The following is a 14752-nucleotide window of genomic DNA, read 5'->3' as shown; positions in this document are numbered from 1 at the left end:
AACAAACTTTCTCTCTCTCTCTCTCTCTCTCTCTCTCTCTCTCTCTCTCTCTCTCTCTCTCTCTCTCTCTACTGTAATTAAATATGAATTACATGAATTACATTATGTTAGTAAGGTAACATTTAAATTAAATTAAAGTGGTTTGGGAGTATGATTTTGTTATATTTAAGGTTGAAACTCTAGAAGTAGGCATTTAGTGTATGTACATATTAGCGTTTTTAGTCACTGTACCAAATTTATGTGAATCTTTGCCTTACATGAGAGGTTCTGGAACATAACCTCGCATAGGTTTGAGGTATTTCTGTACATGATATGCTTTTTAACCAACCGCAGGACTTTATCATTTTTTCTGCAATTAGTGATGAACATACATGGTTAGATAATTTGCACTCTGGGAATTATTATTGCCCTCTGATATTCCAATTTATATTTCCTCTCTAGGTCTCGTGGCTTTGGATTTGTAACTTTTATGAATCCTGATCATGTTGATGCAGTTCAGCGGGCACGACCACACAAGGTTGATGGGAGGCTTGTGGAGACCAAGCGTGCACTTCCCCGCAATGACACTAACACTGCCATACTACCCACAGGAAACCATCCCGATGCAACTCATACAAGAATTTTTATTGGTGGTTTACCTCAGGTAAGGAAAGTGTGCACACATGAATTTCAGAAAAGTAGATTTCATGTAATATAGTTCACTTACTATCAAATACAAAATATATCTTTACAGTACTCTTTAAGTTGATTGAATTGAAGATTTTATTATTACTTTTTATTACAAGCCTTTTTTTAATTCCATCAAAATGCTGTGTTTGTCCCTACAAAGTAGTACAAACCCAGAGTCTTTTAAATAGAAGTATCCTTGCCCCAGCTGAATTCAGTTGTTGAAAGCAGGTACATATATGAGAGAAAGAGGTACCTGCAGCTCAATGACTTTACTGCTTTACTGTTCACTCTCTCTTAGGCTGCTCTAGAGAGAGGACACTTCCAGTATGTTGTTGGAGAGTATTATGCATGAACTTCGATGAATTTAGTTATGAGTGTTGCCAGTTTATTCATTATTAATACATACAGAGATTGACTGGTGGCTGTTCCAAAGGTTGGTGGCCTGGGTTTAAAGTGTGTGTTTGGTTGCCTTAGGTCACCTGTTACTTCATGTCTCATTTTCTGGGTTTGACCTGTGTCTGCCGGTGAAATGATCCTGTAGCTCGCATTTTCTAAGTATAAATAGATTCTAAATATACCAGAGAAAAAGCTAGAATGGAATGCTGAAGTTACTACCTTCAGCTCGATCACCCAAGGGCGTCGGTATAAGCACTGGGGCGAGTGGAAGCCACTACCACAGGACTTCTGCCAATTAGAAGATTCCTTTCAAAGTCCCTTCCACGGCAAGAGTCGTTACAAAGACTACCCCTTCCACCTTCCGCTCGCTACTACTATTACCCACGCCCGGCATCTTCATTCCTGTAATTAGCTGCATTAGTTACACATGTGTCTTCGTTGCTCCCCTTGTGTTTTCTTTTGGCGAAGCTATGTCTGCTGCAGAGCTCCCAGCTTCTTCATCCAAGTTGAGTATTCCATTTTGCGTTTTTGTAATTCGTGTGGTCACGATGCATTCCCTTTTCTGCCTGTTCGGCCCCTTATTTCTATTGAACTGGGGTGACACTTTTTCATCCGCCATCTTGGGTGCATCATTAGACGCGTGCGTTATTTATCTTTGTTTATTTATGATTACACTTGCTCACGATTTTATAGTTACAGTTTTTTCGTATTCCCGTGCCTTTCATAACTCCTGCCGTATCTTGAGTTCTAATTTTACAACCTTTATTATACGTCGTAGGCTCTAACGCGCTCGTGACGTCCTCTGGGGTCCCCTTAATTTATTGTTTATTTCGTATTCCTAGCCTTTGGCTTTCTCCTTAGTCCTTCAGGAGCGTGTTCGTTCACCTTCGTACGTATTATTTATTTTGTATTTTATATGTGTGTAGTGTATTTGGGCTTCCAGTTAGCCTATCGTACTCTAGCGTGGTAGAGAGAGCGAGTTCTCTCTCTCTCTCGCGATTTTATGCATGCATGCTTTATTGTTTTCAATGTTAGCCAGCTATGCACTAGATTTTACGCACGTTTATGATTTTCATATCACTGTGAGGTTGGAAGTTTTGCTCTCCCTCCCTGGCTTTCCCGACCAGGCCTAGGCTAGGTTTTGGAAGGTAGGCCAGGTGACCCTAACCCCTCTACCCCTTAGGTTCCCCCCCCCCCCCCCCCCCCCCCCCACGCTACGGTGCTCGCCGGGAGGACGATCCAGGATAGAGTCTCTCTCTTGTCATGTTTGTTGGAACCATCCTCCCTACCTGACCAGATCGAAATTTCGATTTTGGAGGGCTTGGTTGAGTGACTACCGTCCTCGTCATGACGTCCTTGGAGGCCTATCTGACGTACCTGACCGGATCCGTATCGATCTCGGAGGGTTAGGCTAGATCCCTACTGGGTATATCCTTTTTCACCTTACTGTCCCCTTGCAACTCTTCCAGTGATGCCTTATTATTGTATTATTATTTATGTAGCGGTTGGGTTGCGCATTGCCTTGGCCTTGCCTCCTTTAGGGTGCCAGTTGGCCTGCCGCCTCCTGCCCCTTTAGTAGTAGGCTAATATAGCCTCCTGTAAGATGGTGATCCCTGATCGGTTGCTGTGACCAAACAATCACGACTGGCCACCCCCTAGGGGGCAGTCGGCCTACTGCCCCGTCCCCTTTAGTAGTAGGCTAGTACAGCTTCCTGTAGATGGTGATCTCTGATCGGTTGCTATGGCCAAGCATTCACGACCGGCCACCCCCCTCCCTTCCATCCCCCCCCCAGCACTGGCTCCGCCTGGCACTGCCTATTAGCTCGCAGTTCTAATAATCTTACCGATGAATGGCCACTAGAGCATCTTCTGTCCGATGGGGGAGGGATGGGTTGGAGGGGAGTGGTTACTGGTACGTATTAGGTGTAATCTCCTTATTCATGTCTCCGGGCCTGTTGCTCCGCCGGTCTACCGTCACACCAGCCAGCGGGCTGCGCACCGGATCGTATATTTCTACTGCTCCGCCGCTCAGTTGTCCTTTCTCCCTGTTGTCTCCGCCTTCCCACTCACGTGGGGACAGATTCAGGCTTAGAGTTGCATTTCTAGCTACCTTAGAATCGCCTCTCTCTCTCTCTCTCTCTCTCTCTCTCTCTCTCTCTCTCTCTCTCTCTCTCTCTCTCTCTCTCTCTCTATGCGTTCAGGTTCAGGCCTAGGTCTTAACTTTTCCCCTGTTCTGCTTGTATCAGCCCCTCTCCGCCGGCGTTACTTTATGACAACGGGATTATGAGACTCCGGAGTAGGTCAAGCCTTTAAGAGATTACACCAGATTACCGGATGTATTATACTTTCGTTTAAAACTCTATATGTATATCTCCGGACCCGTAGGGTTCCGATGTAGAGTGGTGTACCATCACGCTCGCCACCAGAGTTTTTTCATACCAGGTTTCCGCCGCTCAGTTTTCCGTTTTCTTGATTTTGCTGTTCCACATTTCGGTGGGGACGGTAAAGGGTTCAGATATGCGACTACGTCAATTCGTAGCCTTTCTGATTCAGTATGACCGGACTTAGGATTAGGTCTTTCCTTCTCCTCAGTCCTGCTCGTCTCAGACCCCATACACTGGGTATATCTTTACCTTCCCGAAGACGGACTCCGGAGCAGGCGGAAACACCCAGAGCTTTTTCTTTTATTCATTCAGTGAGTTGAAGTCATTCAGTGAGTAAGTCATGAACCAATATCTAGGTTAAGGTGCATGCTCCCGCCGCAGTTAACTCCGGCGCTTTTCATATAATACTCATTTGACCTTTCAACTTAAAGATGGTCCATTGCCAGGCGGAAGTTGCTCCGCTACCCTTATCAAGCTGGAGGACTACCTGGTCACCCCCACGACGCTTGTACGGTATGCTATGATATGGTGACCATCATCTCTGACGAGATGGTAAGTAACTTCCTCACCTCGTCATTTGCATGAAATTTCTGTATTACGGCAACTTTATAAAAATTTCTTGGATATACTATTCCCCGGATGGGATACTAATTCAATTCCCTTTTTTACAGAGTAGTTTGGCCCTCCGGCAGGAAACCAAAGCGTCCCTCAAGTGCTGGGTCAGAGGATTTGGCAGGAACGCCGCGGCCGAACAGCCCTATGTGTTGTCCGAGAACCTGTGCTCCCTTTTGTATCCGGGAGCCATGGCTACGACGGCTGTTCCTGCGGTGATAGCAGACCCTATCATCGAGAACATCTGGCTGGAGACGTTGCCCCTCCCGGAGGACCAAGATTGCGACCTGGTGGCAGAAGAGGTGGCGGCCATCAGCCTCCCCCACGAACTGATGGACACCGAGGAGGAGGTAGGTAGGGAGGTAGTGAGGCAGGTAGTCTCCCCTTTAGCCCCACTCCTTCTTCTTACCTAGACGACTGGCTCATTTGGGCAACCAAAGACGAGGAGTGTCGCAAAGCAACAGCCAAAGTGATAGAATTCCTAGAATATCTGGGTTTCCAGATAAACAAAGAAAAATCCCGTCTCATTTCGGCTTCCCGCTTTCAATGGCTGGGAATCCAATGGGGCCGAAATTCGCACAAACTATCTCTCCCATCCAAGAAGGTCAGGGAGATAGCGAAGGATACGAGACAGTTCCTCAAAAACAAAAAGGCTTCTCATCGTACCCAAGAGAGAATTCTAGGTTCACTGCAGTTTGCCTCGATAGCGGACGTCCTGTTGAAAGCCAGACTAAAGGATATCAATCGAGTCTGGCGAAAGAGAGCCAAGGCCAAACTCAGTGACAAGATCTCACTAATTCCGCCGATATTAACGAAAAGGCTCCGTCCATGGACGGAACGCTGGAGCCTGTCCAAGTCAGTGCCACTGCAATTCCCTCTGCTGTCTCTTAACGATCCACACGGACGCCTCTCTGAGCGGTTGGGGAGGTTACTCACAATACAAGAAAGTTCAAGGAACTTAGTCGGAGATGTTCCGCCAGTTCCACATCAATGTCCTTGAAGCAATGGCCATTTTCCTGACTCTAAAATGCCTGACTCCAGCCAAAAACGTTCATATAAGGTTAGTCTTGGATAGCGCAGTAGTAGTACATTGCTTAAACAGAGGAGGCTCCAGGTCGAGCAAAGTAAACCACATAATGATTGCAATTTTCTCGTTAGAAACGAAAAATCGTTGGCACCTGTCAGCCACTCACCGGCAGGAGTAAGGAGTGTCATCGCAGACTCACTATCCAGGACGACTCCGCTGGAGTTGGAGTGGTCCCTGGACATGAAGTCATTCCGCTGGATTTGCAACCAAATCCCGGGCCTTCAAGTACACCTGTTTGCCACAGAATCCAATCACAAACTCCCGTGTTACGTGGCTCCCAACCTGGACCCTCTAGCTCACGCCACAGATGCGATGTCCATAGACTGAAACGGTTGGCAGAAGATTTATCTGTTCCCACCAGTAAATCTTCTGATGAAAATCCTGCACAAGCTAAGATCTTTCACGGGACAGGTAGCATTGGTTGCACCCAACTGGCCGAAGAGCAACTGGTATCCTCTTCTGCTAGAATTGAATCTCCATCCCAGACGGATCCCCTGTCCAGAACTGACTCAAGTAGTACAAACTCGGACTGTGTCAGCTTCCTCAAGAATTCTGAATGCTCTAACTTTATGGACTTCATGAAGTTTGCGGCCCAAAAAGACGCTAGTATCGATACACTAAACATCCTGTTTATAGAATCTGATAAAAGAGAGTCAACGCTCAGACAGTATGATTCAGCAGTGAAGAAATTGGCCATCTTTCTAAAAGAAACTGATGCCCAACAGATGACTACGAATGTGGCGATTTCATTCTTTAGAACTATTCAAGAAAGGCCTAGCTGCTAGTACCATTACTACAATCAATTCTGCCTTAAGGAAGATTTTTCAACTTGGCTTTAGTATTGATTTGTTGGATTCATACTTCTCTTCAATCCCGCGAGCATGTGCCCCCCTGAGACCAGTAGACCTCCCTCATACAGTCTCCTTGTTCTTAAATGATGTACTTAAATTGTCCTCAGACACTGATAATGATTCATGCTCATATACAAACCTTCTCAGGAAAACTTTATTTTTATTGAGCCTGGCGTCAGGCGCCAGAATATCTGAACTCTCGGCTCTAGAGACCCTAACCACGTCGAATTCCTCCCGTCGGGTGAAGTGCTACTATCCCCAGATCGGAAATTCTTGGCCAAGAATGAAGACCCACAAAACAGGTGGGCTCCATGGAAAATTGTTCCTCTTACACAAGATACATCTTTGTGTCCTGTCGTCACCCTCAAATCCTATCTGGCCAGGACTTCCAATAAGTCTTCAGGTCCCCTTTTTATTAGAGAGAAAGGCGGTACAATTTCCCTGAAAGGTATTAGACGACAAATCCTCTATTTTATTAAGCAAGCCAACCGGAATTCAGTTCCGCACGTTCATGATATCCGAGCAGTGGCTACCTCGATTAACTATTTTCACAATATGAACTTCGAGGACCTGAAGAAATATACGGGTTGGAAATCTCCGGCAGTATTTAAACGCCAATATCTCAAGAACCTAGAGGCCCTTAAATTCTCAGCATTGGCCGCAAGGAGCATAGTCTCCCCCGAATGACCGAGTCCTAAAACTCTGTTCTATTCCTCGTTCTGCTTAGCCCTTTATCCCTTGATACCCACTCCTTCCTGCCTGCCTTGCTCGTATCCCTTACCAATCTTCCTTCCCAGTGCTGGACCGGTTTGCTTGCCATTCCGTCGCCGGACTTGTATATAGCATTGGGACCCACCTTTTGTATTCCTTACCTGTTTTGTACATACATCTAGGTATATATCACATTGCTTCAGATACCATTCCATTGTATTATTACTAGTTATTAAGTCCTAATTTAAGTCTTAATTTTAAGAATTCAACTAAGTGTCCGTTTCTTTTACGGCTCATTAAAATTATTCTTTAGTGAACTTTTAAGTTTCATTATTCCTTTATGCATTTTTGTCTGTTATCTTTCAAGCTTGTATGGCAATTCTCTGATACTATTTCACCGGCAGACACAGGTCAAACTCAGAAAAGGGATTTTGACGAAGGAAAAATCTATTTCTGGGGGAAGACCTGTGTCGCCCGGTGAACCCGACCCTCTTTCTTCTCCTGATCCCTACCCTGTAGCCAGTCCAAGCATGGGTATCTATTCCAGGAATGAAGATGCCGGGCGTGGGTAGTAGCAGTAGCGAGCGGAAGGTGGAAGGGGTAGTCTTTGTAACAGCTCTTGCCGTGGGAGGGACTTTGAAAGGAATCATCTAATTGGCAGAAGTCCTGTGGTAGTGGCTTCCACTCGCCCCAGTGCTTATACCGACGCCCTTGGGTGATTGAGCTGAAGGTAGTAACTTCAGCATTCCATTCTAGCTTTTTCTCTGGTATATTTAGAATCTATTTATACTTAGAAATGCGAACTACAGGATCATTTCACCGGGCGATAGAGGTCTTCCCCCAGAAATAGATTTTTCCTTCGTCAAAATCCCTTTTTTGTGCTTTTTTTTTTTTTTTTTTTTTTTTTTTTTTTTTTTTCTCTCCCTCTCCTCTCTCTCTCCTCGTCTCTCTCTGTCTCTCTCTCTCTCTTCCCCAGGGTGTAGACTTGTACTTCCAATCAAACCTGTGAAGAATGTTCTGGTTTGTCTGCCAGTATCTTGGAATGTTAACACACTGCCCCTAACTCTACTACCTCTGTTCTTTTCAGACATATTTGTGCTTCTTTCATTGGATATATTCTTGCTTGCTCTCCCTTACTTCATGGTGCTTCTTTCATTGGATATATTCTTGCTTGCTCTCCCTTACTTCATGATCTAGAGAGAAATGTTCTCATCATCTCTCCTCCAGAATGAGGCAATGAGGAAGCTTGATGATCCATGCACCGAGGACACCTGTGGAAGACTTGGCCTACCCTCAGCATTTTTAGTAGCTCATCTTTACCTATTGTTCTCGGACAATCTGGCATAGGGTAAGAAGTTGTCGCTAGCCCCTTCCTTTCTTATGTCTGCTGCTGCCTTTAAATACTTCACCTAATATGGAAGAGCAGGATTATCCTGTTGTGGTAGTCATTCCAGCAAATGATCGTCTGGTTGTTTTATTGTCTTCTTTCATTCCAGTTTCAGCATTCCTTCCTGTTTTGAAGACTGGGAAGACCTTGGGAGTGGAAAGGGATGAAGCATCCTGCTGTTGGCCAAGTATCTTTACATGCTCATCAATTTCAGCTGTGGTGAGAGCCTTCTCGGTGATCTTCCAAATAAGTTCAGTAAGGTTATGTTGGCAGTTCCACTCTCATCTGTGACAAAGAGCTTGGCTTTTGCAGGTGGTCATGTGTTGTCCTTAAAGAAGCTCACACCTCATGAACAGAAGAACCACTTACACTCACTGCAGTAGCAGCTGAGACGTTGTTGGCAGAGTATTGGGATTCTTTTTCTCAACTCGTCCTGAATGTACGATGTCAGAGTGGGTATAATGTTGTAACAGACAAAAGAAATCTCTTGTCAGGCGTTCCGTGGAGCTCTCCTCTTCCATAAATGCTTCTATCCTCAGATGCATCAAAGGATGGTTGGTTGGGTAAGGTCATTTTAGGTGTATGGCTGAAGGACACACATCAACAATCTGTAGATGCAGGCAGCTTGGCTGGCATTGCCAGCATTTGAAGAAGCAGTTGATAGGTTACTCAGTAGTGCTGATACGTGACAACACAATAAATAGAGTGACCTTATTTAGAACGCAACATCAGTTGGCACTGCAGATGAATGATTGGACAGTTTACCAAGCCAGTGAGTTATCAGCAGGAAGAGTACCCTGATGGATCAACACAGTCATCAGGGTCAGGTTGTAGAGATGGAGTGGTCTCTTCACCCTCAAGTAGCAGAGGGGCTGTTCAAGCTCTGGGGTTCACTGATGTTGATCTTTTCACAACCAGGTTGAATGGATGCCCTAGGGGTGTTAGAAGGCATCCTCACAACTGGAACTGAGGAACAGATGACTAGAAGATTTCCATTCAGCCTGACTTATGATTAAGGCAGAGATATTGTTGTATTTCTATCCTGTCTGTGGATTGGTCACATGAATACGTTACACATGAATATTTAATGGTAACCTACATGACTCAGTCCTTGTATGCAGAGAATGCAGATTAATTGATACTATAACACTTATTTGAATTTTCAAACTTCAATAGAGAATGTTAGCTTTGGGAACAGACCAGTAAAGGATAATATGTCAGAATCTTCATAATTATATGTGTTCAATCAAAATTATTTTAGGAACTGCAATTTGTTAAGTAGAGTCTAAGATTAATATCAAAGACCAACATTTTAGACCAGTCCTATGAGTGTCAAGTGTTTATACTCATCAGTTTTGTATATGAGACTTACCTAGCAATTATATAGCTATCGTTTCCAACGTTTGGCAGCCTAATTCAAATTTTGCGGGTTGCGCTTCAGTTGTTCAGTGTAGACGTAACAGTGCCGTCCCCCAACGGCAAGGCTAGGAACAACTTAGCAAAGCACTGCATTCTGTTGCCTGCCATGCTTGACTAAACATCGAGTACTTACAGCAGCTTGTTCTTATTTTCCAGTTACATTACCAGATTTCGGTAGTGTTACACAACCACCAGAATGCATTCGTAACCTTCGAGAGGATGAGTCTTGTCCTTCATTTGTTTTATTCAGATTATCATCAAGCCGGATATTTGTATTCTCCGGCAATAGTCCTTCAATGTAACTCCATTCAATTAGGCCTAATACTATTGTATATAAGTTTTACTTAATGGGCTTATGCTATGCGCAAGTCGTTGATTAATAATTGCCCTAAGTAATCATGATTTTATACATCATTTGGGCCAAGCTTTTGTTTAGATTTGTTTATCGGCCATTGGTCATTAGCCTGACACTGGTAATAATCACCTTAAATAATTCTTGAATGTTATTCCATTCTTGTATCTTAGAACCTTTGCATTTATTATTTACTTTCCTATAGTGGTAGCCGTGTTTACAAACAGACTACTGTTGGTACTTTTGATTCACATAACGAATAGCTGCATGTTATGAAGTACCCTCTCTCTCTGTTTCTGTCTCTCTCAGTTGAACTGCGAAGGTATTCTCTGAACTCTATATTCATATTTCTTAAGTTGGGTGGAGGGTAAGTCGTGGAAACACAGAGTAGCAAAATATACTTATATTCTCAAAGTTACATCTTGAGATAGCTTGCAGAGAAGGCTTTGAGTGTCTGTGCGAGACAATAGGAGAAGAGGAAGTGAAGTGTTACAAATTCTTATACAAATCCATAGGCAAGCAAACCTAATCAAAGATACAGGTGTACGAATGAACATAACTTACCTAGGCTAAGCCACATCAACCCATGAGAAGAAGTAGGTTTCCCACAGAATGAGGTTGTTGATGTTGTCATCCATTATGCCTACTCACGCATCCTGGGCTGTGGTTTTTGGCAGACTTTCCTGTATCACCCCTGACCTGGTTACTTGATATTTTCTATTTTTAAGTGATGTTCTCATATTACTTTTTATTATGTAATTATTCATTACATTACCGCTCGGTCACAATAATGCGAGTGTTATTTCAGATACAAATAACACAAAGTTATGGTAAACATATAACTAATCAAAACATGATTATAAAGGTATATATGCTAAGAAAAATTATATGGATATATATATATATATATATATATATATATATATATATAACTTGTATTAATATATATCTATATATATGTATAACTGAATCACGAAAGTTAGTAACGTGATAAATCCTTAAATAATCGCACCCATTGTTTATGCTCGTTTGGGAAGGTTACTCATCTTCCAGGTGTGTCGGATTCTAGGTACTAATCTCTTTATAATCCCTATCTGTCAGTTATACGAATCTTCTTGTTTTGTCTTTTGTCTCATGTATGTCAGTTCTGCTTAGTAAAGGACATGGAAACATCGAAAGGTCTCACAGTTACTCCTTCGTTTATTTTTCCTTCGTGGCATATATCTTTATATATATATATTTATAATACATATATATTATATATTATATATATAGATTATATATACATATATATATACTTATATATATTATATATATATGTAAAAATCATATTGATATGAATTGATTTTAAATCCCAAGGGTTATATATGTGCTATATTGATATATAAATGCAAGACATGAAGATGACATATTCTGCAAAAATACTGATGTGTTTCTGATAGTTACATGACACACAAAGATTATATGTATGGATATAGTATTTTAAGGATATATATTGATAAAAGTAATGGTACCAAAATGTGATAAGTTTATAAGATAATAGGTATCACGTCATAGATAATATACTATAGGTAACCTACTATAAATAACATACTATAGGCCTATATGTCTAGATATATATTGATTCAAATAAATGTGATTAAAGATTGTGCACTTTATATATTCCTGGTGCGTACACACAGAGATATATTGATTCATTGTTTAAATTCTATATGCTTCAAATAGGTGTGCGCTGATAGATTCTATAGATAAGTGTGCACTGATTGGTTAATGATACATATTCTTTAGATAAGTGTGCACTGATTGATTAATATACAGATAATTTTACATATGGAATGCATTGTCAATGAGGTTCTCTACTTCACGATTAGCCAATGTCCTGATCAACTTTTCACGCCTTCACAATTCCAAACCAATCACCTAGCGTCAAATGAAATGGCCAGTTTCAAATACCACGTAGATCAAATGCCTTGAGGGCATAGGGGAGATTGTCTGGGCGGTCTCTGACATTCTGTTGATGAGCCATTCTTGTTCTCCTCCTCCTACGCCAAATGAATACATTCACACCAGCCATGATTGACACCATAGCCAAAACTGTGGCTAAAAGTACATAGTGACAAAGATCCTCACTGACGTCATAAGCGGGGTGAGCTGGGTCCATGATAGCTAAACGCATCAGCTGCTGGGCTACCTTCCTGTTGTAGGGGAGAGGGAGAGCTGGGATATTTGTGGTACTCAAGGGGAAATTCGTGAAGTAGGCTCTCTCTTGAATTATGGTGCTTATTCCGTGGACGGTGTAGTTGGTCATTGCGCTACTGCAGCCGTCAGCGGCGATGAATAGATGGGAAGTTGTAGCTGATCCATCCGGACAGTCAACGCTAAATCCCTCTAGGGTGAATCTCAGCCAGGTTCCGTTGTTCAAAATGTGAGCGAACTTATACGCGTCAAACGGGTAAAGATGAGCCAAGCAGTGTTCACGTGTGTGGAGCAAAGTTCCATTAAAGACTAGGTCTAACTCACATGAACCCTCGGATACATTGTGGAATTCAAAGGAGTCAGTCATACAAACCTTATTACCCATGGCTGTGTAACAGTTTGCAAATGAGACCAGGTCTCTGATGACCATAAAAGTTTCCTTATTAGGGATATAATGGATTAAAACCTTTCTCTAGAGAAGATTGTCATGCAGCTCAGGTGAGATATAACTGTTGAGGACTCACTCATGCAGTGTTCAAATATAGCATGAGGTGTAAAGCCCTTAGTCCTATTGTTGCAGCTGGGACGCTTTCTCCTGAACCAAATATGATAGTAACCTTGCTTGCCATCTTATCAATAGTTGTTAGAAAATCCTGCTGTTGAATTTTGGGAGCATGAAGGTATACACTGGTGTATAGGAGCACACCATATATGAAGGTGGTAGTTGTCTGTTTTGGACTGTCGCTTATGGGCTTTCAACTCAGACACAGAAGTCACTAGTACCCTAAGAGATGAGAGTTCTTTTTTCCATGGAAGGATCCCCTGACAAGTCTCTCTAGGAGGGCCTTACACCTTTTTGTTTCCAATGTCTGGCAACAGTACTTGCGAGTAAGGTTCACACAAAAAGCAGGAATGTTGAGAAGTTTTTTCCTCCATTAAAAAGCTTATACTAGTTTGCTTGGTTGAACATAATCTGGCTGCCCTAACCTACCATACTCCTTCAATGTGGTAACAGTAGGTAAGATCCATTCCAAGTAATGAAAATGTTCATAAAATTATTTATTTGGACACTTACCTACTGTTAAAGTGGAAACTCACCCAGCCTCCCCATAACGTAGTGGGTGGTCATGAAGAACTCTGACAAAAAGATAAACATTCCAACACCATCTCTTGGGAAACAGGTGATTACAGAGACAATCCTTGCATGTTAGCCAAGCATCATTTTGTTTTATTTTGAATGCCAATCGCACCTAACGTTGCAAAGGTATTTTGTACGTAAAGTGTTATTAACATGTTCCTTTTTTTTTCCTTCGTGTGTTTGTGTGTGTGTGCTGAGAGAATTGAGGAATGAAGGTTGCCTTAAGAATTCCATGTTCTCGCCCATCTTTACCAATTTTGATTGTTTGTCATTGCATTATTTTAGGATGTAAAAGAAGATGACCTAGAATCCTATTTTAAACACTTTGGACGGGTCACTTGTGTCAACATTATGTACGATAAGACCAGTGGAAGACATCGAGGCTTTGCGTTTGTGGATTTCAATGACTATGATCCAGTAGATAAAGTCTTGTGTAAGTGATATTGAATTTTTTTCATAGATTAATAGATTATTAAAGAAATATTGATATTTTGTCTTACAATTTGATAAGCTTAATCATTTTATATATATTGCATGATTAGATGTATTTTTTATGTGCAAAATCCCACAAGCTTTTTAAAAATTATTTTTACACATGCAACTTACCAAGTAATTACCTGTAGTTGAAGCTCACTACTGCAGCAGTCTAATCTAACAAATTTCGTGATGGAGCCACCATCGCTAGTGTAGATGTTAGGACCCGCCCACTTTCGGGACCGATAAGTACAAAAGTGCAGAGGGAACCAAATAGTTTTCAGCCGGCTTCCGAATAACATCAGTGGTTTTGGTGGTCGATTTTTTTGTCATCGTTTGTGTTATTGGTGACGTACTTGCATATTTTGTGATTTGTTATTTAGATATCATCATTATGTCAGGTTCTAGCACCTTGAGTATTAGGCATTGCTCTCAGGGATAACGAAATTGTTTTATGATTCGCATACCAAGTGTAGCAAATGTAGGGGTCAGATTTGTTCTGAGGGCCTATCGTGTCCAGAGTGTACAGATTGGGATGAAACTAAATGGAAAACCTTAAATTCTCATTTAGATAAGTTAGCAAGGGATAGGAAAAGGAAGGCGGCTCTTAGAGCAGAAAGTAAGGCTATCTTAGCGAGTTCATTTCCTTCTGCTCAACTTCCTATATTGTCCCCAATAATTAGCCCTCCTACTCCTTTACCAGTCTCCCCTTCTCAAGGCTCCTGCATTTCCAAGCCCGACACCATTGCCAGCCTCAATAGTAAGTTTGAGAACAAATTTGATTTTCTTGCTAAGCCTATAGTAGATTTTGGTTCGTCTTTCAGATCGTTTGTGGAGAGAGAGCCACTCAAAAGTGTGGTTATTAGTGATAGTGTTGTGTTATCTGAGGAGGTGGCTGTTCGGCCCACCGGTTCTCCTAGACGAAGGTCACTGTCCTGCTCCCCCGCACCGGGGAGAAGACATACCGGGAGTCCAAGGGAGGCCAGAGGGGTTTGCCCCAGACAGTTGCCCCCTCTGTTGCACCTGTTGGAAGTTCACAGGGAGCAACAGAGTGCCATTGGAAAAGTGTGTCTTTC

The 14752-nt window shown here is 42.3% G+C and overlaps 1 protein-coding gene across 1 annotated transcript in view; it reads left to right on the top strand.

Annotated features, from left to right (window-relative positions):
* Positions 1–445: 445 nt before the first annotated feature.
* Positions 446–14752, top strand: part of LOC135215287 (glycosyltransferase-like domain-containing protein 1) — a 296564-nt gene continuing 282257 nt past the window's right edge. Inside the window, exons 1-2 of the mRNA XM_064249831.1 lie at positions 446–643; positions 13488–13635. Of these exons, the coding sequence (XP_064105901.1) occupies positions 470–643; positions 13488–13635 (322 nt within the window). The 5' untranslated portion in view covers positions 446–469. The remainder of the gene's footprint in view (positions 644–13487; positions 13636–14752) is intronic.

Source organism: Macrobrachium nipponense, chromosome 5 (genome assembly GCF_015104395.2).
Source record: "Macrobrachium nipponense isolate FS-2020 chromosome 5, ASM1510439v2, whole genome shotgun sequence".
Taxonomy (NCBI): domain Eukaryota; kingdom Metazoa; phylum Arthropoda; class Malacostraca; order Decapoda; family Palaemonidae; genus Macrobrachium; species Macrobrachium nipponense.
The sequence above is the reverse complement of the archived record's forward strand: the minus strand, read 5'-3'. Positions and strand labels throughout refer to the sequence as shown.